Source organism: Streptopelia decaocto (genome assembly GCF_964273445.1).
Source record: "Streptopelia decaocto genome assembly, chromosome: 16".
Classification (NCBI taxonomy): domain Eukaryota; kingdom Metazoa; phylum Chordata; class Aves; order Columbiformes; family Columbidae; genus Streptopelia; species Streptopelia decaocto.
In genome coordinates this window covers 6,838,511-6,863,137 of record NC_138671.1, presented here as the reverse complement: position 1 = coordinate 6,863,137, position 24,627 = coordinate 6,838,511, and the positions used below count along the sequence as shown (strand labels likewise).

At 47.8% G+C, this 24,627-nt stretch overlaps 1 protein-coding gene across 11 annotated transcripts; it reads left to right on the top strand.

Annotated features, from left to right (window-relative positions):
• On the top strand, window positions 1-21,068 carry EXOC7 (exocyst complex component 7). 11 transcript variants are annotated; one of them, XM_082067136.1, is made up of 22 exons: window positions 1-161; window positions 885-950; window positions 2,059-2,243; window positions 2,912-3,017; window positions 3,529-3,751; window positions 5,070-5,237; window positions 6,262-6,273; window positions 11,102-11,194; window positions 12,191-12,259; window positions 13,598-13,743; window positions 14,068-14,220; window positions 14,874-14,972; window positions 15,548-15,610; window positions 15,932-15,998; window positions 16,695-16,733; window positions 17,784-17,849; window positions 18,577-18,697; window positions 19,106-19,201; window positions 19,491-19,554; window positions 20,072-20,113; window positions 20,289-20,422; window positions 20,830-21,068. In XM_082067136.1, the coding sequence occupies exons 1-22, from the start codon at window positions 102-104 to the stop codon at window positions 20,930-20,932; spliced, it is 2,175 nt and encodes a 724-aa protein (XP_081923262.1). In that variant the 5' UTR covers window positions 1-101; the 3' UTR covers window positions 20,933-21,068. The 11 variants fall into 11 exon arrangements, 10 of the variants coding, with proteins under 10 accessions (XP_081923262.1, XP_081923264.1, XP_081923267.1 ...); XM_082067138.1 differs by lacking the exon at window positions 6,262-6,273; XM_082067141.1 differs by lacking the exon at window positions 12,191-12,259.
• Window positions 21,069-24,627: the final 3,559 nt, after the last annotated feature.

The following is a 24,627-nucleotide window of genomic DNA, read 5'->3' as shown; positions in this document are numbered from 1 at the left end:
CCGCCGCTCCCAAGATGGCGCCGCGGCGGTGACGGGGGGCGGGAGGCGGTGTTCGCAGCGGGACTGAGCGGCGGAGCGCGGCCCCGGCGCCCCGCGGCAGGATGATCCCCACCGAAGAGGTGTCGGCCCGCAGGAGGGAGATCGAGGGAAAGCTCAAGCAGGTGTGGCTGGGCTGGAAACCCGCTGCAGGCACGGTCGGGGCCCGCAGGCCCAGCTCGTTGCCTGGGAGACGGGGCCGGGAGCTGCTGTCCCCACCGGCCCCGGGAGCGGCCCCGGGTGCTCTGCGGGCCTGGTCACCCCGCTCCGGGTCTGGCAGCACCCCTGGGTACCTTTCAGACCGTAGGGCCCTGGGTTTCAGGGTCAAGGGGTGTCTCTGTTCTCTATTTCCCCTTCTGTGGCCTGATGGCTTCTGGGGGTTCCCATGAGCAGCAGGCTGCTGTTCCCCCTCCATCTCCAGGCTTTGGTGACTTAAAAACAGGCCTTGGTGGTCGCTTTGTGTTGGCCACTTGAGTTCACGGCTATTGGTGGGATGGTGCTTGTGTGATGCTTGTGTTATGGCAGGGAAACATGGTCTGAGCCAGTGTGTCCTTGTGGTAAAAGTGCTAATATTATACTGTGCTGTGACTTGAGTGTGCTAAGGCTCATGGGCTTGGGGTACCAGAGTAATCCATAAAAACCTCAGTCATTGCATTACGTACCTCTCGCCTTGGGCCAATTGCTGTGATTTCTGCTAAGAGGTGGCTTATTAAAATGTGGCCTCAGCATCAGAGCAAACATGGTTTGCTGCAGTGTTTAGCGGGACATGTAAAAATCTGCATGTAATGTTTAGTGCCTTAAATGCTTACTCTTCAGAATTGCAGTCTATGTTTTCATCCTACTGGCAGGAAGAAGAAACTCTGTCCTTTATCAAAGAGAGCCTTGAGAAGAGTGACCAGCTTACAAAGAACATGGTAAGGTGGTCCTTGAAGTTCAACCCTAATGTTGGGCCTGATTTTACTCTTTTTTTTTTTTTTTTTTTTTTTTAGGAGAATCTGTTTTCAAGGCTGTCATTGTGCCCATCTGAGGAATGCAGAGTAATGAACTGCTTGCTCTGCATCTGTGTTTTACGTTTCAGTGACTGGGCAAAGTAAAAAAGTTTAGTACTAAAACATTCATCAGTTGTCTTGCGGGGGAGTGTGGGCTCAAATGAGCTGTTGGGCTCATCTCATTGTCTCTTTACAGCCTGTCCTCTCTCTTGGGAAGAGGCATTAATAGACACCAGACTAGTTTGTGCAACAGCATCAAGTTGTTGCTTCATGAAGTTAGGTCTCATTTGGAGTTGTATTTTGGGAGTGTTCTGTTTAAGAGGTAGAAAGTAATTATTGTGCTCTAATGGCTTGTAAGCCCTTAGCTGGTGTACTGTGTCCAGTCTGGGGCTCAGTGCTTTAAGAATGTCATAGACACCCCCAAGAAGCATGGAAAACATGAGAGTGAGTCTTGAAAGAATTTCATTTTGGCCTAGAAGAGATGACATTAAAGTGCCCCTTATGAGCTTACTAAGATTTTTCTACATTTCAGAAGCGATGTGACAGTCCCTTTTAATGACTAAATGTCTATGATGGAAATGAAGGTTCACACTAAACAGGTCCTGTGCCTTCATGTTGTGCATCTCATGTGGGTCTTAGTGATATGGAGGAAGGTGGCTGCTGGTTTATGCTTTTGTGGCTTGTTTTATCTGGGGCACCTCCAGGCAGTTCCTGTGGATTTGTTTTTTTGCTGTCAAATAACATTTTGGTCCTCCTCAGTACTGCTTGGAACATTATCCTCACACTTTAGAAACCTGTAGTTCAAGTTTGGCTTATCTCTGCGTGGCAGGTGGTCTGTTTTGTGATTATTAATAGAAATTAGGACATAGAGGGATTAAACAGCCCGCCTAAGGAGTCATGGCAAATTGGTAGCAGAGTGCAAAATGAGAAGCTGGGACCTGAAGGTCCCTGACTGCCCTGCTCTAACTGCTCCCCTACTGCATGGATCCATGTGGAAGGATGTCCTCACATCCATTTCTCTCTTGGTGTGTAGGTTTCTATCCTCTCCTCCTTTGAAAGTCGTTTGATGAAGCTGGAGAACTCCATCATCCCTGTCCACAAACAGACGGAGAACCTGCAGCGCTTGCAGGAGAATGTGGAGAAGACCTTGTCCTGCTTGGATCATGTCATCAGTTACTACCATGTGGCTAAGGACACAGAGAAGATCATAAAGGAAGGGTGAGTTGAGCAGCTGGATCTTGCTGGGGAGCTTCATCCTGTTGGTCTTTGGGACAGAGGCAGGGGAGCTGACTCCACATGCTCATCATAATGTTCCTTGTACCCTTCCCACCATCGCTCCACAGTAAAGCTCCTGACTTGACCTTCAGCAACCCCCAGAGGGCAAAGTTTTCTCGAACTCTGCACTGGCATCTCTTCCAGGTTTTGTAGCCATGCTGCCATGTGAATCTCATGAGCACTGGTGGCTTCTTTTCTCTCCTTCACCCTTTTCCCAAAGGTTTTTCCTGCCCTGTTGATGTTGCTGCATCCAGGATGAATCGAAACTGTTCTGGAACCCCTTTTAGCCTGCGGGAGGGTGTTGGGATGGCTGTTGTCTGGGGTGGGATGTGCAGCTTCCTCTGCCTTCCCATTAGGGGCTGACCGGGAGAGGAATGCAAGGCTGGTAGTTGTGTGCTGCTCAATCACTGGTACTTCTGCACTTGCTGTGTGGACGGGGTGTTCTACTGTGGCACTGAGTGAAGGCAAAAGGGAGTCTTGTGATCCCTTCCTAGTTGAAGAAAAGGGAGCTGAAATTTTATTTGCTATTTTTACCCTGAGTTTGGTCTGGTGTTTTCTTGGTACCTTCTTTCTTCTTGGGGCACTAATTTTATTTTTTGTTTTATTTTCAGCCCCACTGGGAGGCTGGAGGAATACTTGAATTGCATGGACAAAATCCAGAAGGCGGTAGAATACTTCCAGGACAATAGTCCGGACAGCCCAGAGTTAAACCGTGTGGTAGGTCGTGGGTCTGGAACCTGGCGTGGGTGAGACAGGGAGAGACACAGCCCTGCTGTTTCTCCTCTGGCAGCTGCTTGCTGCCTGCTTAAAAAGGTGTGTGGGCACAGCTGAAGAAACAATTGTTTTGGCTTCTGTTTAAGTCTACACTCGGCAGCATTTCTGCCCATGGTGTTTTGCTCTCTTTATGCATTTCACTCCTGAAAGCATATCTTGCACGTGTGGTGGAGCTGATTTAATGTCCTCCTGATTAGCTCTTGCCAACCCTTCAACTGCTTGAGCAGAGTGGGAGATGTGTTTAAATCCCACTTGAAAACTGAGCAACTCCCAAGCTTTTTTTTTTATTTAATTCATTTTAAATGTCTCTTAGTTACAGGCTTTGCTGGAGCTTGAAGCACAAACCACTTGACAGTGGTTAGAAACACTTCAGAAAATATGTTCTTGTGCAGAAATACTCATGGGTGATTACAGAAGCCCTGTGCTCCTCTGTCCTTCTTCTGTTTTGTCCCAGAAATCCCTCTTTGAGAGGGGCAAGGAGTCTCTGGAGTCTGAGTTTCGCAGCTTGATGACACGACACACCAAGCCAGTCCCACCCATTCTCATCCTGGACCTGATCAGCGGGGACGATGAAATGGAGACACAGGAGGAGATGTCTCTGGAGCATCTCCCGGAGAGTGTCCTGCACGACGTCATCCGCATTTCTGGCTGGCTGGTGGAAAACGGCAGGAATCAAGGTTTGTAGTGCTGCGTGTTGTTCCATTGACATTTTATATTAGGTGAGCACTCTCCAGCCGTGGTTTGTGTGTGGTTGAGAGCAAAAGCAGGGTGTTGGGGGTTGTGTAGCACTGCACAGCTTGGCTTGTAGATCACACTCCTTCCTCCGTGAAGCCCCTGCTCAGGTGCTGCTGTGACTAATAAACCTTGAGTAGTGCTGCTGTTGGTAGCTACCAGCGCTAGCAAAACTAGAGACTGCCTTAGTGGCTCCTTTCAGGTGACTAGTTCAGTCTCCTTTCAGTCACCTTGAGATTCTGTTTTTGTTTGGTTTGGTTTTTCAGCGTTTGTAGTAAGACTCAAGTGTAGTTTTTCAGTTGAATAAAATGATCTGCTGCTGGATATGTTGAGAGCAAAATCTGTGTAAATAAAGCACAAATTAACTTAATGCATAGTCTGTCCTGTAGCAGAAGTCCATTTAACTTGCATCTCTAATGCCTTCTGATGGAGCTGCAACTATCTAGTGCTCAGGTATTATAAACGTGCAAGCCGCAGGTTGCTTATTCATTTTTGGGCACTATTTATGAACACAACTTTTTGCACTAAATGTGACCAAGGGTGCGGGGAAAGCAGCACAGAAGACTTTCTTCAGTCAGTACGTGTCTCTACTTCTCTGCAGCATCAAAATCTGCATATAGCTTTATACTCTATGTAACTTTTATTAACTCTGTATAACCCTTAACTTTTCCTTTGGGAGTGAATGACTTTGCGGACTTGTTACAGGAATCCTGTACTTTCACATGCACCTCCTGGAATCATCCCCCACCTCAACGATTGGCTTCTGAGTGGGGATTACTGTGCTTACCAAGCACGACGAACATCTTTGAAAGCTCCTTAAGAATTTTGCCATGATCAAAGGCAGCTCAAGCTTATATAGTGTATTTTGTTTAGCCAGTTTTATTTGCTTTCAAATGATGGACACCTCATTTACTTTCTGAGTGCCCTGAATCCAGAGAAGTGTGTAAAGTATCTCATGAAGAAACTGAGCACTTGAATTGTTAAACATCTCCCGTCAGTTCTATAACTGATGTGCTCTTGGTAGTGGTGCACAGACTTAATTTAATCCCCTTCATGGGAGGGATGGGATGAATACTGCAGTGGAAGGAAGAAAAAGTTTTTGGAGAAAATAGGAGAGGCTCTGGGAGAGAAAACCACTTACTTTGAGCCCTAGGTCTACACTACTAATTCCCCTTAGGGGCACAGAGTGTTTCAGGAAAGGTTTATTTAACCATTTAGTGTTCCAGTTTTGCTTACAATCTTGCTTTTTAATTGTCTCCTTAGATTTCATGACTGTTTACTTCCAAATCCGCTCGGTCCAGCTTGACCGCTCCATCAAGGGGCTGAAAGACCATTTCCGTAAGAGCAGCTCCTCCTCGGGGGTGCCCTATTCCCCTGCCATTCAGAACAAAAGGAAGGACACCCCCACCAAGAAGCCGATCAAGAGACCAGGTGAGTCCCTGCAAGGGGGATCTCTGTCTTGTCCATCGGCTTGTCTGGGTATTGAATGTGTATCTGCAGGCCTTCTCACTGCCGAGGTAGCCTCTGTGTCTAAAATGTGCTTTTAGGACAGGAGTAGGGGTGTTATTTCAGAGATAAGCACCTCTTCTCTGCCCTGAATTCAGCAATGAGAGTACAGACATTTTCTGTCTCCCTTTGTCAAGTCATGAGGTCTATTCTTTGGGTTATGTAAAGGGAGGAGAGGGGTCTTGTGTACAGGGAGAGAAAAGACTGTTGCCTTAACAAAGGAGGGAAGTAAAAAGAGACCTGAGAGGGCTGTAAAAGGATATGATCTAAGAACACCTGTCCTCAGCCTTGGAATATGGAATATAGCCTGTGCCACAGCAAGATCAAACTCAGATCTGATAAAACACATCACTTTAATAATTGGTTATGAATAAATTCTTGTGCTAGGAAATAAGGAACTCATCAGGGGCTGAGATGGGGACTAGGTAGGTGCCTTCAGAAATAACATCTGAAATTTTCTGAATTTTGGAAGGACTGTTAAAGCTGTTACCTTGATCTATCTCTTGAAGAGTCATGGGTGTGACTGGTGGGTTATTCCACCTCTCCTCATAATGGAGTTTTGCTGCAATTTTTGTACCTGTTGAGGCCGGTTACTCCAGTGTACGACGCGCAGAACTGGAGTTCCAGTCTCTGAAACATGCCATCTAGTGGGAGCACAGCCAGGAGAGCACAGCAATATTGTACCTCTGTGTGTCATAGCACGCTGTTGTCTCCTCTGTAATAATGATGGAAGTCAGAAAAGTTTGTATTTCTGTGTATTTGCCTGGCACATACTCTCCTACCTCAGTATTTTTTTGTGTGTGTGTTGTCCAAATATTCTTACTGGGTTCAGGAAAATAGTAAGAAATGTGGGTAGGGGTAGGGAACGGATGGGATGGGCAAAGGGAGGAAAGTAAATACCCATTTTAATTCTGTTGTGTTTATTTTTATAACCATGATGTGAATGCAGTCCTCATCCCAGGTAATGTGTGTCTATGTGTGTGTGTGCTGGCCCTGGTGCTCGCTCGCTCTCTTCACTTCTGTGTGTGGAGAGGCTTTGCTGGGCCTCTTCTTGCTAAAGCAGAGGGTGTGCCTGGGATATTTGGAGAGGGAGAACTGCCTGGAGAAGGCTGTGACATCCAGAGATCACCCCTCTGTTTTTTTAAAATCAATCTGTGCCATTGCTGCTGTGCCCTGGAGCTGTTCCTGAGAGCTGATACACAAAGTGGGTTTTCCCCTGACAAGAAGATGTCTCACCTCACACTTGGCTTTCCTTTGGAGTTTGGCAGGTAGTTACTTGCATAATAATTTGTCTCCAGTGTTGGGAGACATGTAAGGACAGTATCTTCCTGCAGAGGAGAACTAGCTATGCTGCATATGGCGGAAAAACAGTGTTTAAAATTGCTCCTAAGCATGATGGCAGTCACTTGTGTTCAGCTCCTGAACAGTGGCTTCTGCCCAAGAGCATGATTACAATAGGTAAAAATTATTTATTTTAATTTTTCTCTACTGGAAAGATGCCAGGTGGGGATCTGTAGCTGAGCCATGAGCAACTCAGGTTGTGGATGCTTCAAATCTGGTCCACAGTTTCCAGTTATCACCTGATACTGAAAAGATCCCCGGGTTTTGGTTGCTGTGAAGTCCGCATGGTTGGCAAATGTTTCTGAGCAGCCTGGCAAATGGAAACATCTTCCCTGTGCTGTAAGTAACTACTCAGGGATGAAGGTACATTTAAAAAAAAATCTCTAGGACTTTTTTTACTGTGTCTCAGATCTCGGATGCTCACATAGAGAGTAGAGAAAGGAGCCCTCAAGCATTTTTTCCTTACAAATGGGGATCCTACAAAATGGATGCATTTGAGCATCCAAAATTACTTGTCACAATGAATGTCTCTCCTGTAGATTTGCCAGAAGATTTTTGCCTCTTTTTGTCCAGTTCAACTGGAGTTTGTGAGATGGGCCAGGTAGAAGCACAGAGCACAGTCTGAATGCACTTAGAGCTGACGGTGTCTGAAGGAAAGAGTGTTTCGAATCATCTATTGAGATATTGTTAATCTCAAGAAAAAATAGTGGCTAATTTGTCTCCAGTCTTCTGTGAACAAGTACAGAGAACCAGGCTGTAGCTCTTTAAGAATGGGGGTGATTAAACCTCATACACTGGCCATCTCTTTGGCTACTAAATTGTACTAAAGTGAAATTAAATATGGGAAAAATAGTCTTTGAACAGAGATTCACTGTTTTTTCTGCAATTCTATCAGCTTTCAAGGACAGCTCATGAAGTGGAGGTCTAACACCTTCTGACACAGTAGCAATATTCATCTCAGTGTTTAATTCCCCGATTTTAGCCTTTGTTCAATTATGGACAAAGATTTATATATATTTTTTTTTCTTCTTCTGTGCTATTGCTTTGGTAAGTAAAGTCCAGTCCAACCAAAGGTGTTTCAGACCTGGCGTTTTCGTATTGTTCCAACAACTGAGTTGATTTCCTTAGTCCTTAAGGAAGAATATCCCAGCGCACACCCCAATGCACACTTTAACCTGTTGCGAGGAATAAATAACAAACTAAATCTGATGTGCTATGACCTGTTTACCCACAAAGTAGAGAGCAAGAGAGGCTATAGCTAAAGGGAAGGTGAGGCATTAGGGACAGGGTAACAAGGCAGAAAACCCCCCCTCTCTCCCAGTGCTATATTGGATTTTGGAGAACATACTATTAATACATGTCTGTGTATTGTTTCGGAGGGTCTTTGTCTCTTCATTATTGTTTCATTTGTTGATGTACTCTGTATCATCTCATGTTGTTACAACATGCAGTTGAAAGTCTGGCTGCTGGAGATGCAGAGTTGCCTTCTCTTAACTGCAACTTGCCAAGTCAAGTTGTACTGATGAAGTGGGCTTTTTTTTTCCTAGTAGTTTTCTGTTTGAAATGTCAGCAGTCTGTCTCAGAAGGCAAGTGTATTCAGGTTCCCAAATCAGTTTGCTGCAAACAAATGCACATAAAATATTAAGGTAGTCGCTTCCTTGTGATGCCTGTAGACCCAGTGCACTTCTGTTGGCTTGAGAGCAGCAGGTAGCTCAGAAGCTCTGCATTGCCAGGGAGGACAGGGCTGGAAGATGCTGGTGGGGCGCCCAGCCTGGCTGCCTACAAGCGAAAACTGGGGAGTTTTAGCCAGTTTTGTATGGACTCCAGCAGCTGGTGCTTCGGAGAAGAGGATGCATTGCCCTTCTGCGTGGTTAGAAAACTCTCAATGGAATAGAGAAACAGGAGCACAACGTAGACTTGGAAGACTGTGCCTCATACATGCCCAAAAGCTACTTAATTTAATAACTGGGCCACAGGAGCAAAAGTTTCAGGTGATTTTTGACTTTGAGGGGGGTTTGGAGGTTCTTTTCAAGCCCTTTTCCAGTTTACCTAGCCCCGAGGTGCTACCTGAAGGCAGGCTGTGGAGTCTGTGTGTGGCGGGATAAAGAGCCTGTTCCTGCTTCCCACTTCCCATATTGATCACTGCCTGGCTTGGATGTGATGATTTCATTAGTAGCTGAAATGCCATCCCATTTGGTTTGTGAGCTGCCTAACAGGGGAAAACAATCATGGAACAAAAGCATTTGGCTTCCACTGGAATCCATTAAAGCCTAATTGCAATGCTAAGTAGGGGGGATACAGCAGCACTGGAGTGATGCCTGTGAGGCTCCGTGTGTGTCAGTGTAAACACGGGTAATTGTGCTTACGCAAATAAAACGCAGCAGAGGTGGTTTTTGCTCTCATCTGAGCAGCAGCTGTCAGGGTGGGCTGTGGAGACACGCACCACATACCTGTGAAGTGAGATCCTATTGACAGCAGCAGCAGTTTGACTGTCTGCCTGGTTTTCACACCCATTTACCCTCTTTATTTTTTCTTTTTCCTTCCCCTGGATGCTTGAAAGCAAGTGGGAAAGATGAAAGAACTAGTAGAGCAGTACCTGGGTTGAGCTGCTCTGCAGCAGCTGGGCCATGGTAAGAGCAGGAAGAAAGAGCTCAGTGCACCTGTAGAACTTGCTACACCCTGCCTGCTCAGAGGAACTTACTATTGTGCCCAAACTCTTAAGATTTCTGAAAGTAGCTAATGATAAAGTGGAAGTGTGAAGAGCATTGGGAAGCCTGGAAGAAGTAGCAGAGCCCTCTCATTTGATCATGTGGCAAAAGCTACAATCAGTGCAGCAAGGGTGTTTAGTCTTCCCACCTCACTGGTGTGGGTCTAGAGGGGAGTTTTTCCTGCTAGAAGAATGTTTTATGGAAATGATTATTTTTTTCTTCACTAAGTGATTAAGAACACTCTGAACTGGTAGAAGAAAAATGCTGCCAGTGAAACATGACACATTAGGAACCATGTTCTGTTAATTGGCGAGTGCACCAGGTTAAGGCAGCTTGGTAATTCAGTGGGAACCTTGCTCTCCTTGTTTTTCCCCATTAGAGATGCCCTGTCTGGGGGATGTGAAGTCTCATTCCCCCTGCTGTATATCGCTTTACAGGATGAAGCCGTCCTGCACCCCGGGGTGCTGTTCCACAGCAGTGTGTGGGTTTCCCATCAGGGTCACAGTCCGTAGCATTTGGGCAGCACACACTCATTTCCAGGCTGTGCTGTGGCTTGCAGTCACTGGTAGAAGTAGAGATTTTCTACATGCTTGACGTATTTATTACTTTAAAGCAAAAGAACAATTCTTAATTTTGGCAGCAGCATTTTTATTTCTCGGATCCCTCTTCATTTACTGGTTTCATCTGGGTCTCCTGTAGAAACTCTTTCCACCTTCCCAAAACTTTGTTCCCTGTTGCGCAGGCAACTGCAAAATTCTGCTGTGAGAGGGTGTCCATGTGATGGTGATAATTGTAGCTTGTTGCATGACGACTAACCTTTTAATGTGGAAACAGTGCTTAGTCTCCAGTTGTCACATTAACGCATTGTTTTGTGCTTTCTAGCTGTATATCCAGCATTGGCTTTTGTTCCCTTCTGTCTGTTTTTTGTGTGTTAAGTATAAATCTTTTAACCCAGTGTTATTTTTTTTTCCATGGTTTTAATTGATTTGCAGTTCCTTAGAAGAGAAATGTCTTGGGGATTAGGGTGACTTAATACGAGTTAGGCATGGGTGGGCAGCATCTATTATTCTATGATTGCTGTGATGGGAATTGCTGCTGTGATTGCTCTCTCGAGCCCAGAGGTTGTCACCCTTTTATTGCTTCCTGTAATGCCAGAGATCATTCCTTGGCTTGGCTTTGGGGCTTCTGATGGGTCTATATTGAGCATGCTCAGCAAATACCCCTGGGAAGGGCACCTCTTTCTGCAGCTCTAACTGAGCAGCTGCGATTGTGGCTTTGGGGAGCAGGGAGTGTGCTGCTGGACAGGAGTTGTCCGTACTGCAAAGCCTTGCTCCCGCAGCTGAGGGAAACAACAAACCTGGATGCTTGGATGCAGAGCACCAGTTTAAATAAAACCCTTACAGGGGAGGGTGCTTTGTTGCTTCCCTCCTCTGATTGTGTTTTCTCACCCAGCCATCCCACCTCACCAAGCTGATTTGAGCACTCTCTGATTCTGTAACCCTGGCTGGAATTCCTGCCTTCCCCCCACCAAAGCAGGGAAACAGTCTGGAAATGCCCTTGTATCCGCACACTTGGACATGAGTTTGGGGTTCATGTTCCTGCACTGAGCATGCTCATTGGTGCCCAGCATCCTCTTGCTGGGCCCAGGTGGCTTGCTGGTGGAGGGCTGGTGTTCTGGGTTTGTTTTCTTTCACTCATTTTCTAGGTCTTCTTGTCTCTTCTCTCTGGCTCTGGTGACAGGCACGATCCGTAAGGCTCAGAACCTTCTGAAACAGTACTCTCAGCATGGTCTAGATGGGAAAAAGGGGGCCTCTAACCTCATTCCTATGGAAGGTAATCACAGCTCTAGCTACTTCACCCTTGAGTTTCTCTGTGTATCAGCCTTGCTTTTCCAGGTGGGACTTCCATTAGCCTAGTGCTTGGTGGACAGCAATGGATAGGTACAGCTATCCTTGGGGAACCAAGGAGATGCTGGAGGGCCAAATTTCTTCTCTGAATTTCGTGTCTGAATATCAAAGTCTCCATAAACATGAGTACAGGTGGAGGGCAATGTTACTTTCAAGCAGCTGACCCACCATAGCCACCTGGCTAATGGAAGCTCTGCTCTGATGACATCTGCTTGTGGTGTTTCTGTTGTCTTTTCTTTTTGCCTGGACTTGGAGATACTCAGTTTCCTAGTGACCTTTCCAAACCTGATGCTGAAGTGTCAGACCACAGCTAGCTCAGTGCATCATGCCAGAACATTTTCTCCATGGAGACCTACATAAATGGTTATCTTCCATAATCTGCTCTCCTCTGCTCATAGAGGTTGTACCAGATAAGGGAGAAGAGGTCACTTGCTTCAAAGCATCTGTAAGACCTTTCCATCTCCTGCTGTGTAGGCTTCCAAAGCAGATCTCTTCAGCACCTGCACTGTAATCTACTAAATCCCAGATGGTGACTAAATCACTCATTTTGGCGCAAAAAAAAATTCTCAGTGCTGAACAGGGGATGGGCTTTGAGTTTGGATTCATAATGGCTCTGTGTACAAATTGGACTTTGGTGCCTGCTATCCCATTCAGAACTTATGGCAAGAGGATTCAAGGGACTCCTGTGGCCCAACAAATGACTTAACTGGCACTTCTCATCAGATTTCAAAGGGTTGCTACTGCTACATAGCCCGACAAAGGGATTTGGTCAGGTAGCATTCCTGGGACTGTCTAGGGAAAAAAGTGTCCATCAGATCAAATAAGCCAAGCTTGAAGCAGCTTCCAGCCAGTGTGAGCATCTATGCTGTAACCGCCCTGGATAAATTGCGCCTTCTGTTTGTGCCGGCTGACATCTCACTAGGTCATGAGCATGACTTACGAGTTAAACACCTTTGCGATACCTTGAGCGACAAGCATGGGCCGGCTGCGGGTAAGTACCATGTTGTCACTTCATAACAAGCTGGCTAACATCCCTTCTTTTCAGCATGTGTCACAGTAGTTTTGTAGCCAGCGGCTGTTCATCTGCATGGGCAGTCCTGGAGCATTGGCCTTCTCTGGCTATGAAGCTCTGGCTCTTCTCAGTAGAATTCACTCCTACTAATCACACGCACCCCAAGCCCTCAAACAGGGAACCCCAACTTTGTCCAAGCAATGACTGGTGGCCACCTTGCTGAAGGACACTTCCCTATAGGAAGCTACTGGCTTGTTCAGTGCTGAAGGGAAGCAGACAGGGAAGGGATCACGTGCAGCATGTGATACAGCGGGTCACTGTCCACCATAGGCAGTCTGTAAAACCACGTCACGTTTGTCCCCCTGCTGACTATAACCTTTAAAAGATCAACCTGAGTGGGGACCTGTCAGTGTAGGGAAGAACTGGTTCTTTCTCCATCCAAAGATGCAGCTGTTGCTGGGAGGAGGGAAGCAGCAGCAGCCTGTGGCTTAGAGCAGGTCTGTGTGTAATCTTGCTGTTTTGTAGTAGTTACTAGAGGGATGTGAGTAATGCAGGATGGTGTGAATCTGTTTGTGTCTGTCCTGCTGACACATCCTGCTGGTGGTTGGCATGAGTTGCTGTGGGCCCTTGTGTCACACCAGCACTTCTCACACCTACCACGTAGGTTCTTTGCTGGATCTTTGAGATATTTGTACACTACAACTCCAATATTTGCATTTAGATGCAGCGTTGTGTGGCAGATAGCTCACCTAGCTGTGGTGATAATCCTGCTTTGCAGGATTTCAGTGTTCATCTACTTGGGTTTTATCTTTTGTTTCTGCCTGTGGGAAGACACTGCCTACCAGGACAGCCTTGATTTCCCAGAAAGGTTGATGCAAAATGGATGTTCTTCACCTGCATGGCAGATGGAGATAAGGAATTCTAAAAATACAAGCAGAGATGTTGAATAATTCACCTCAGACCTTCCTGAGTTTAGTACTCTGTGTTCAAGCCCTTGATTAAATTTAGCCTGTATCCCAGAAGAGCTCCAAACTTGCCTTCTGTCAGGAGGCTGGAAAGAGCTGAAAGAGCCCATTTCCTGAGCTGCAGTTGACGTTCCCTCCTGCAGGGTATGCAGAGCTTCCCATGCACAAACCCAGGGGACAGGTTTGGTGAGAAGATGACTCTTGTTCTCACACAAGGATGGGTGTAAAGCCAGAATCACCTTTTCCAGAGGAACCTTGTGCTACTTGTGTAAACCAAAGCCTTGGAGTGGACAGAGCTGCTGGAAGCTCAGTGTGAATTTTATTCTCTCTCAAAGCCATCTTGCCCTTACAGGGAGGGATGACGTCTTCGACATCGAGATCGATGCGTACATTCACTGCGTTAGTGCCTTTGTCAAACTGGCCCAGAGCGAATACCAGCTCCTGACAGAAATCGTCCCGGAGCACCACCAGAAGAAGACCTTTGATTCTCTCATCCAGGTCAGTTGAGCCTCTCTGCTTGGCTTCTTTTGTAAAAGGTACACACAAGGTCTTTTTCCCTTCCTCTTCATTGTGAGGATGTGGATTCCACCACCTGCTGTGGGTGCCCAAGCACACCACCAGTGCTAGGACTTTCCTCCAGGACCTCTGCAGGGAACAGGGGCCTGCACAGGCCCTGAAGAACATTTGCTCAGTCTCTCACTGGGTAACACAAATGACCCATCACCTAAATTACCATAATTAACAGGTGTCCTGCATTGAGCCCCTTGTGCTGCTTGGGCAAAAGCTGTCCTGCTTCCTTCTGACTCTCGGGCTTTGTTGCAGGAGTCGTTAGATAACTTGATCATGGAGGGTGACAACATTGTCTCAGCTGCCCGAAAAGCCATCATCCGACACGACTATTCGGCTGTGCTCACTATCTTCCCCATCCTTAAACATCTCAAGCTGATGAAGCCAGAATTTGACCAGGTCTTGCAGGTAAGCGTTATGAGACTGGAGAGGGTCCTGTGTCTTGGGTTGTCTGGAGAACTTTTTGAAAGGGATGATCACAGTGTCTTTGAAGAAAGATGTGTAGCTTCTGCCCTCCAGCATGGACTGGAAGTGACACAAATGCAGCTTGCTCCTTTCTGTGGTGATGAACCAGCAACTTGGCATCTCAAGCAGTTCTTTTCAGTTCAAGACGTGACCTGGGGATGGACCATCTACATTAATCTGTTGTATACGTGGTGTTTCATCCCTGTTGAGCTTAGTTTAGACTCTGCTTGCTGAATACTGGAAGATGGGCTGCTCTGAGGACAGCCTGCTTAGACCATGCCACAAGGTTCTCCAGGTATCAAATATGGCCTTTCCATCTGCTTCCAGCTGGTGACTTTGATGCACCAACCTCCTATATCAGGTATTGCATTAGAGGAAATATTCTGGTAACTGTTAGGGTCACAACATCTTTTCATCCTGACTGGCTGAGGAATGCAGAATTTCACACATTGTTGATGGTGCTTTAAATATTTTCCTGGCACATGGAGGACTGAGAATGAGATGCTGGGCTAGAGGATCAGGGAAGGTAGATGCTGAATGGAAGTTCAGATACTGTTTGTTTTCCCTCTCTGATCTCTGATATGGGACTATTCCAGGGAACTGCAGCAGGCACTAAGAACAAACTGCCGGGGCTGATCACTTCCATGGAGACCACCGGTGCGAAGGCCCTGGAAGAGTTTGCAGACAACATTAAGGTAGGATTCTCCTCAATGTTCTCTCTTAGCAAGAGCAGCAGGCTTGGCAGAGGGGTTTGCTGAGCAGCACCCCAAATTTAGTGTTCTGCTTTCCATAAGGCCACATAGTTTCTGACTGTAAAGCAGGCCTGTGCTTGCTGCATCACTTTGCTGCAAATACCAAATGCCTGGTGCTGATTTCAAATACAGGAGACCTCTGCCTAAGACCTTTAATGGGCATGCTACAAATAAATTGCCATGAGCTTCCAGGCCTCTGCAGATACCAAGTCAATCTCAGAATTTAATCCTATTTAAAAAGGAAGAAAAATTGCTGGCTTCAAAAATTTTGGAGGACTCAAGTTAAAATGTGAATGCACTGCCTGGTAGGTGAACATTTGATGCTCACATGCTGAACAAACCCCTGTGGTTCTGAGCTACCATTCTGAGTGCCAGGAGATGGCACTGCGAGCACTGGGTCTGAGGATGTTGAGAGAGGATGATAGACAAGCCTACAGCTCACTTGCAGCAGCAGTTGTCTTGTAGATGACTTTAATTTTCTTACATGCTTACCTTATGTCTCTCTCTTCCCTTCTTAGAATGATCCGGACAAGGAATATAATATGCCAAAAGATGGGACAGTTCATGAACTCACCAGTAATGTATGTGATGAAGAGTTGAACCATCCTTTGTGAAAAACAACTTCTGAAATGGTTTTAGAAAGAGCAGTAGGGAAATGTCTTAAGTTAAGCTGTCTTAGTTTTGGAAGGGCAATTAACTGGCTTCCATGGAGAGATTAGCTAGTTACCCTTGCTAAGCCATGATGTGACTGTGTGGGTAAAACCCAGCAACTCAAGGGAGTGTAGTGGTTTGTTTCTAGAAGGCTCTTAAGTGTGGAGGAACAAGTGGTCCTTCATGATCCTTAATACCGGAGATAGGAGAAGCAATGTTGGTTACTTATAACCTCCCTCCCTTGCTTCCAGGCCATCCTTTTCCTACAGCAATTGTTGGATTTTCAGGAGACAGCAGGTGCCATGCTGGCATCGCAAGGTACATATGTGCATGGGGTTTGCTTGGGCATGCAGTTCCTTCCCCAAATTGTCTGGATGTCTCCCCTAAAAAGATCAAACCTCCACATGCACTATGAGCTTGTTCTTCTCCTGTCCTTCACCCTGTGGTTTGTCTTGTCCTCCTATCTGCCATGACCATGTAGTTGGTTATCTGGAGAACTCCAGGGGATGCAGAGAGTTTCCACGTTTGCCTTCCCACACTTGCTCCTACCACATACCCTTGGGATGGTGTTTATTGCTCATGGACTTTGTGGTATCAGGAGAGGAGAATGCCTTGGTCGTTGAGCTTTAGATCTGTTACTGGGCTGGTCCCCTGTGACTGTACTGGAGTGAGGGTGGCTGGTCCAGCTGAGTCAGCTTTAGTTTAGGCTGTGCTGCCCTTCTCTGCCACATCTTCTGGTCAGAATATAACAGCAGCAGCAATAATCTGCTCAACATCTAGCTGTGCTCCAGCTGGGACTCTGGTTAGACTCTGCCTCTCCTCTGTGATCTCCAGCTCCGTTTGTGGCCTTGAAGGGACTCCTGCCTGCTCTCCTGTGTAGCTGTGGCTGCTCTGTGTTAATATCTGCTTTGTTCTCAAAGGGATGGTGGTCTCTAACCTGTCTTTTTTGCACTTTGCATTTCTTTTTCTCTTTCCTCCCTCCCCTTTTCTCTCTGCTCTGCCTAATCTTTGTAGTTCTTGGGGACACATACAATATTCCTTTAGATCACAGAGGTAAGCAGACTTACCCACACGTACCTGGTCATTTTGCCTTGGACTCTGGTGATGTATGTTAATTCTTTATCCTCCAGGAGTGGTAAATAAGTTAACACATAATTGAAAAGGAAAAAAGGGGAGGGCAAGTAACTCTTGCCAGTGGGTTGGAGAGAATAGGGAGGGCTTGTCACCAGCAGACAGTGAGGGATGTCACATGAGCTGGAGCAGGCTAAAGCCGTGGCGCTGAATCTCTTTGGCACAGACAGCAAATTGGCCCAGCTGGTGTCATGCTTCATCCCGTGTGCGCTCCGCTCCTCATTGTCCAGCTCCCAGCAACAGGAGCCTCGAGGCCTTTCCCATGGGGTGCTTCTGAACTCGGACCACCCGAGCTAGGACCGACTGCCAAACTCTCTGGTGCGGGGAGGAGGAGGTAGCCACCCACGTGTCCTGTGGGACCCATGCCCACAAGCCCTTGAGGTCAGAAAGCCGCCTCTTACGCATAGACAGAGGAACATGTGCCAGCCCGGAGTCGTTGCTTGCACGGGCAGGCTCCCAAGCTGGCGCAGCCCCTCGTACAGAGCAAAGCAGGCCCTCGCAGCAACCATGGGGATGGCTGAAACTTCCCAGAGCCTTTCTCCTTGTTTCAGTTCCTGTTGTGTGCCTGCTGTTAACAGCTCTGGCTTATTTGTTCTCTGATCGCAAATTTCTAGTGCTTAAAAAGCCTTTTTGGGTGGTGGGAGAAAGGACATGGAAGATGTGTTTAATGACTCTATTCCTCATCAAGACTCTGTCCTCTAAGCACTAGGAAGAAAAGGAGAGATTTCTGCGGGGGTGCTCAGCACTTGTTGCAGATACAAGGGCTGAGGGGTGCAGAACTCTTCCACACTCACCCTGGTTAAGCCACTGACAATTGGTGCTGAAGCCAGGAGCTAATTTCTCTGTCTATGGGAGCTCTGTGCTAATTCCATAGCAACAGGGATGAGGCTTGTTTGAATAGAGGCAGGCTGACCACCCAATACCCCCCTTCCTTGTGGCATGTTAACTGGCCTAAGGCTCTTTTCTTTTCAGAGACCAGCTCTTCAGCTAGCAGTTACAGCTCGGAGTTCAGCAGGCGGCTGCTGAGCACCTACATCTGTGAGTATTCACACCAACCCGTTGCTGCCCTGTGCCTGTCCTTCACTTGGCTCGTTCTTGGGTGAAGAGCACAGGCTGCGTTTCTTATGCCATGTGATCTTTCTGTGTTTGAGCTTGAGTCTGATGGGAGGGATAGATAAAGTATCAAAGTAAGAGTTTAAGGCTGTTACAGCTGGACAGGACAGAACACAGTGCAGCAGCTCACTGTGCTGCAGAGCTGTTGTCATCAGTTGTCTCATACCGTTCTGACCTGGTGCTTTGCACCTCCAGCCCCACAGAAGCTCTGAGCTGCCAAAGGGGCTCTAAAAATCTTGTGTTTTATAGTGAGATAGCGAGATGAGTTCACACTGCTTCCTTGTACAGGTACAGTGAGAATCAGGTCCATCAGATTCTTTGGAATCTGAGCCTGTTTCATGGTCAGACTGAGTTGGATCGCCCATGCTGGTCCTGGGACTTATTCTGAAAACAGAAGGCAATGGTATTGCCACTTGCAACAAAGGTGTTAGTTCACACTGGGGGTTTTGGTGACTTCCTGATAAAAGATGTGCCTAAGGCTCTTAGAGTTGTTAAGTATATGTGATTGTACCCTTGTCTATATGTGCCGTTGGGGCTGTGCTGTTCACTTTGCTGTGGGCCCACAGCAACAGTACAGAGCACTCTGTTTGGATTGTCAGTAACAAGAAGTTTCAGTGCAAAACTTTTAGTCCTCTCTTTCTCCCTCTTTTAGGCAAAGTGCTGGGCAACTTGCAGCTTAACCTTCTTAGTAAATCCAAGGTTTATGAAGACCCAGCTTTGAGTGCCATTTTCCTGCACAACAACTACAACTACATTCTGAAATCTCTGGAAAAGTAAGTGTGTATCCAGGTAGATATCCCTGAAGTGTAGGCTGGTTTTGGAGCAGGGCTCTGTATTGATTGCATTTGCTTGCTGACCTGTCTCATCTCTGCTCTATCTTCCACTCTTGAAACTGCCCATTTGAAACCTTTGCACCATTATAAACATCGCATTGCACAAGAGTGGAAGATAAAAGCATCAGAGATGGCCTTAGGTTTCAGAGAATCCTTTCATCTTGGGAGGACTGAGGGCATGGCTTTGGAAAGTAAATTGGAGTAGCTTTTTGTCTCCCAATTTATGCATTTATCAAGGAAAGGTTTATTGGAAAGGTCTTCTTGTTAGGGGCTTGAAATGTTACCATCCTGCTAGCAGCCCTGAGAGCAGATGGCTCATGTGCTTCTGCAGGTTTTCTGTTCTTTCAGGTCTGAGCTGATCCAGTTGGTAGCTGTGACACAGAAGACAGCTGAGAGGTCTTACCGAGAGCTCATCGAACAGCAGATCCAGACCTACCAGCGCAGGTCAGGCAATGTCCTCTGCTCTTCCTTATTTATGTCAGTTTGAAAGCTCCTTGGGAGCTGCTGCTGCTGGAGCAGTGGGAGAGATTAGCCTAAACCAGAACCTTGTCTAAAACCAAAGCCAAGTATTTTGGTTTCCAGGCAGTTAATTTAACTTGTGAAGGGGTCACTGTTGAAAGTTTTGGAGTGTGTATTTTCTGGGGTGGCCCTTGGGTCATGGATGAAGACATAGATGTTCTGGTGAGACATAACTCTTTCTCTTTGCCTCTTTCCTATCTCATTTCAAATGCAGTTGGTTGAAGGTCACAGAGTACATCTCAGAGAGAAACCTGCCTGTCTTTCAACCAGGAGTGAAGGTGAGAGGATGGACAAGGATGGCTTTGAGATTATAGAGATTGCTGGAAACATCTTGTCCTTTGTCATATTCAAAAATTCCCAGAAACCTTCTTTATATCTTGTGCCAATATTGCTCTGTGGGGTGAATACTGTGCCTGGGACACGATGAAGAGCAGCACTTCCTTCTAACTTCCCCTGCCTCAGATTCATACAAGTCTTTTCATCTCTGCCTCCAATCTTATATTGTTCACCTGGGCAGATGCTTCTATTTTGGATTTGTGAGACCTTCCCTTAGAAAGGGCTAGAAGCATAACAAAGTCTATTTTTAGGTCTGTTCCGGCTGAAAATTACCCTTGTTAAATCTAGCTCAGATGAAAGCCAATTGCTGAATGCGGAGTGTGCTGCTTGCTGCAGCTTTCTTTCCCTGCTTTAAGAGAGGGGATTTAAGCCAAGTAGGTAGGATGGGGAGCTGTGGGCAAACACTGTTTGAAATATGTTTCTGGACATGAAATAAAATTATTTGCTTCCTTTTTGCAGCTCAAGGATAAGGAGAGGCAGATGATAAAGGAGCGCTTTAAGGTAAGGAGTTGTTAAATGACGTAAAAAACATCCCCTTGTTCATTGGGCCAGGCAGACCAAGGGTCTGCTTAAGGAGGGGATCTGTCTGTTGCCCATCAGCGGTGGAGGACATCAGATTCATTAAAAAACTGTGAGATTGCAGACAGGACACTCACTGAGTTTTACTTTGGGACAGGGTTTTAATGATGGGCTGGAGGAGCTGTGCAAGATCCAGAAGGCCTGGGCAATCCCAGACGTGGAGCAACGGGACAAAATCCGCCGGGCACAGAAACACATTGTGAAAGAGACCTACGGTGCCTTCTTGAACAGGTGATGGCTTCTTCCAGTGTTGTCCTCTTTTATTTGGATTTACTGAGGTCTCTGGACCCTAGAGTAGCCCAAGCTGAGGCGTTTTTCTGCTGTCCTGCCTCAGCTTCTCAGCCTGGCACACTAAAACATCCCCAAGCTGAACTGTACTGGTTGTGAATGTCTGTCATCCTGATTCCTTAGTCAGGGTGAGTGCAGATGTTCTAGCTAGCACAAAACTCTGAGCCACCCTGGGCTGTTCATGCAAACCTCAGGAGACCAGCTGTAACCAGGTCACTTGCTCCCAACAAGGCGCCCAGTCAGATTCAAGTGGGATGTGCTGGAGTGGAGCCGATTTGTGGCAGAGGAGGAGACAGTGCGTCTCTTGGCATTCCAGTCATTTGTCACCTGGATGTTGTCTTCCTTTGCAGATACGGCAACGTGCCATTCACCAAGAACCCTGAGAAGTACATCAAATACCAGGTCGACCAGGTGGGGGAGATGATCGAGAAGCTGTTTGACACGTCAGCATAAATCTCTGCAGCTGCCAAGTACACGTCTGCACTCCCTCAGCAACCTTTGGGACTCCCTTCTCTTCTCCCCTGCCCCATTGTGGTGGGCAGGGTGTTATACTTGTATTTATCAGATTTATAAACCTGTGGAAACACTACCCTCATGGCTGTCTTTGGCTGCTTCTGTGGAGCAAAGTCTCTAGATGGCCACTGTGCTGCTGTGTGGGACATTGTGTTTGTGCAGCTTCAGGCCTGGGTATAAATGTTCATGCTCTGCACAGCAGACATGGTGTGTAAAAAAAACCACCTGAAAACCTCGTGTGTACTGTTCTTGTGTGTAGAACAGGAGGCTGTAAGCTCCACATGGTGCTGCCTGTGCTTCCATAATGGGTTTTGGGAATCTCAATTCTGTAGGATCCCAAAGAATTTTCCCATTGTTACTCTTAATTATTTCAGTGATAGGATGAGATGCAGATTCTGGGGTATGGTGATGCCTGGACGTGGTGGTGCCTGCCAGGCCTGCAGTCTAGTTATGTACAGGGGATGTTTTACCCCAAAGCTTCAGATCTGTCCCGTGGCAGTTCCCTGTCTTCCGTGAGGCCACGATAGGAACATCGTGGCAGCTTGGACTGGTGACAGCTGTGAAACCAGAGGGAGCTCCATGGTGTCCTGAGTGGTTGCTACTCTCTTGACCAGAGGCAGATTATGTGTGGAAGTGTTTCCATACCCATTTCTGCAGAGCACTCTCTGCCTATCCCTGTTTTAGTTTGTTTCCCATCTTTTAAATCTTATGCATCTCTTCCCTGCAAGCAGCCAAGTCCGGTCCCTTCATTTAACCCATGTGCATCACATGAGAAACAAGTGCAGCTCTCCTGCGTGTCTTGGAGTCTGGGATGTCTTTGCATCAAGGCCTTTCAGAACTTTGAAGCACATACGTGTTTCTGTGGTCTCTGGCCAGGCACCTCCTCCTCCAACCTTGCTTGTTCCTGCTGCTTGCTCTATTAATGGGATCTTGGCCATTATTTGTGCAAGGGAACACCTGAAATACAGCGTTTCCATAGAGCCAGGAGTGCTCACAATAGCTGCTGCTTTGCAATTTGGAGCAAATCCATTATTCACCTAAGCCCACGTTTACATGAGTGAGTGTGCGCTGGTGTAATTAACCCAGCAGTGGAAGAGCTGCAGTGGTTGTGTTGCTGTTCGGGGCACTGCAGACAGACAAGGCTGACATGGGCATGGACTGTGGAGTGAGAACAAACAGCAGAAAGGTGGAGAGTTGTGTTTTAACCCTTCTGCTGTTGTGCATCCACCAACACCAACTCTGCCTCTTTTCCTAGCGGGGTGGCTGCTCCGTGTGGTGAATGTTGCAACGGTGAGGGGGCCTGTTCTGTGGGGACATCAGGGCTGCACATCCTGGGAAGGGTCTGATGCTGGTGGATAAGAGAAGCCACGTGGCAGAGAGCAGGGAGGTGACAACCTGTCTTGCCCCATGTCACACGGGAGTTGGATGTTAGAGCCTGGATGACAAGGCAGATCCTGTGGCAGACCCAGTTGCTTGTCTGGGCTGTACTTTCCACGGATGTTTTTCACGATGCTCTGACCTATCTAAACCACTCATACCGCAAACAGAGATTTTGGTGCTGGCCATTCTTCTCTTTCAGCATCAAGAGCCTCTCAAAGGCTGGCAGCTGCTGGACAGAGTGGTTTTTAAGCATAAGCAAAGCACTGCTGGCTTGTGTTATGTGTGATGTCGAGCCTCCTGGATACACACGCTGACATTGACCAGAAGGAGCTGGATTCCATCTTTCTGGATCTGTTTTTGACACAGCAGGGGTCTGATCTGAATTCCTTCTCCCAGGAAAGCAGGTGGAACTTGTTGATGTGCTCAGGCTGAGGCTGTAAAACATATTTTATTGTAGCTGATCCTGGGGTGAGGAGATTAACCTGGAATGGTGGCAGGCACAGCCAGGAAGGGGGAGCTTTGCTTGGAGCCTTTCCTAGAGCTGAGCTGTAGTGCAGGATGGTACCCTCCCTGTGCTGCTGCTCCTGAGCTAACCAGAGCTCAAAGAAAACATTAAATCCTGTAGGGTCTGGGATAGCACCACATCGTGTTCTCTGGAGGCTTTGGGAATGCCTCTGTGTGTCCTAATCTGAAAGAGGCACCTCTGGGATTTGCTGTCAGCCCATTTCCCCAGGAAAGCTGTACTAGTCTGGGGCTGGGGAGAAGCTGGTCTGGCTCAGTGTGGGGAGATGCAGTCAGAGAATGGGATACAGAATGTCCTGCTCCCTTTCTGGTCTCCCTGTTACCAGCACCAGAAGTTGGCTGGGTTGTTTTCTACCCCAGGGATGCTCTGGTCACATCTGGAGGAAGGAGGAGGGGTGAGGGGATGCTCTGGGGAGACCCTGGCTTGGTGGCAGCCGTGCAGTGAGGAGTAGCTGGAGGTGGCGAGTAACCAAGGGAAGAGGTGGCCTCTGCTGCTTTCAGGCGTATGGCCCTTAGGTGAGAGCTCAAGACCCTCATTTTCCCTGAGCTAAAGGGGAAGAGGAGCCACCCAGTCCCTGTTTCTCCATCCAGTCTCCAACTCACCCGGGCTCTAACCCTTCCTGCACCTCCTGCCTCTGCCCTGCGCAAGGAAGGAACTTGTGGAGGTGGATGGGTTCCCAGCCCTGCCAACCAGCTGCTGCAACAGCTGGAGCTGCTCTGGGAGCAGCAGCCCGCTTTGGGCAGAGCCACCCCTTCCTGGGCTGGGAGCAGGGGGACCTGCTCACCCAGGCTGACCTCAAGTGTCCAAGTCGCATCCAGTGCTGCGCAGTGCTGAGGAATGGCTCCGCGTGCTCCTTGGCTTTTTATGGTAAGGAATGTCTTTGCAACCCATTAAATACAAGTGATCATGGCAGCCAGCACCATCCCTGTTACTCTCTTACCGTTGAGCGCTTCACACCACCCCCTCACTCTATGAGCTGAGCACAGAGCTGTGAGTGATGCCGCAACTGTGGGAAGGGGCCACAAACCCGACCTGGGGGTGCCCCATGACACTGGGGCTGATTCCCCTCTGCCCTCCCCACTGTTCCCTCCCTACAAGGTTCCTGTGGGGTGTAACACCCTTCCCTGCCTCCTGTTCTGCTCTGGGGGACATGTCTCTGATTCCCAGGGGCTTGGGGCTGGAGCCCCATTGCTTTTGCTGCAGGGGCCAGGTGGGGGGGACATGGCAGGGTCTGGCTCTGCTATCTGCTCTTGTGGCTTGCTTGGTAGTGACTGTTATGTTGGGGCTGCAAAAGAGGTTTGTCAACCCCCCCTGGCATGGGGACCGGCAACTTTGGGGCTCCTCAGAAGCTGCAAAATGAGCAGCCTCCTGTGGCAAAGCCAAGCTGAGGGGCAGCAGCTATTGGTGGTGTTGCATTGTGTGTGTTTTGGAGAGGTGACCTGTCCCCTTTTCTCCTGCAGAAGCAGGTCCCCAGAGACCCAGCTCTGCTGCTCAGAGTTGTCCCCCAGCCTGGGGATTGAGAGCTTGGTGGCTGGGCTGTGGCCCCGGCTTTTCCCACAGTGGCACCAGGAGCCTCCTCAGGGCTGGGCAGAGAGTTTGGGGTGCATCCGGCTGCCCTGTGCCTGGCCCTGCTCCCCACCGGTCCCCTAGGCATGTGTGCTGGGTCACGCTGAGCACCAGTAGCGAGAGCAGCAGCAGCACTGGTGCAGCCCCAGAGGTTTGCTCCTTCTTT

Coding starts and splice junctions, on each gene's coding strand:
- EXOC7 (XM_082067136.1), top strand. CDS start 102: ATGATCCCCACCGAAGAGGTGTCGGCCCGCAGGAGGGAGATCGAGGGA. Junction 162..884: donor TCGAGGGAAAGCTCAAGCAG/GTGTGGCTGGGC, acceptor TCCTACTGGCAG/GAAGAAGAAACTCTGTCCTT. Junction 20,114..20,288: donor TGATAAAGGAGCGCTTTAAG/GTAAGGAGTTGT, acceptor ACTTTGGGACAG/GGTTTTAATGATGGGCTGGA.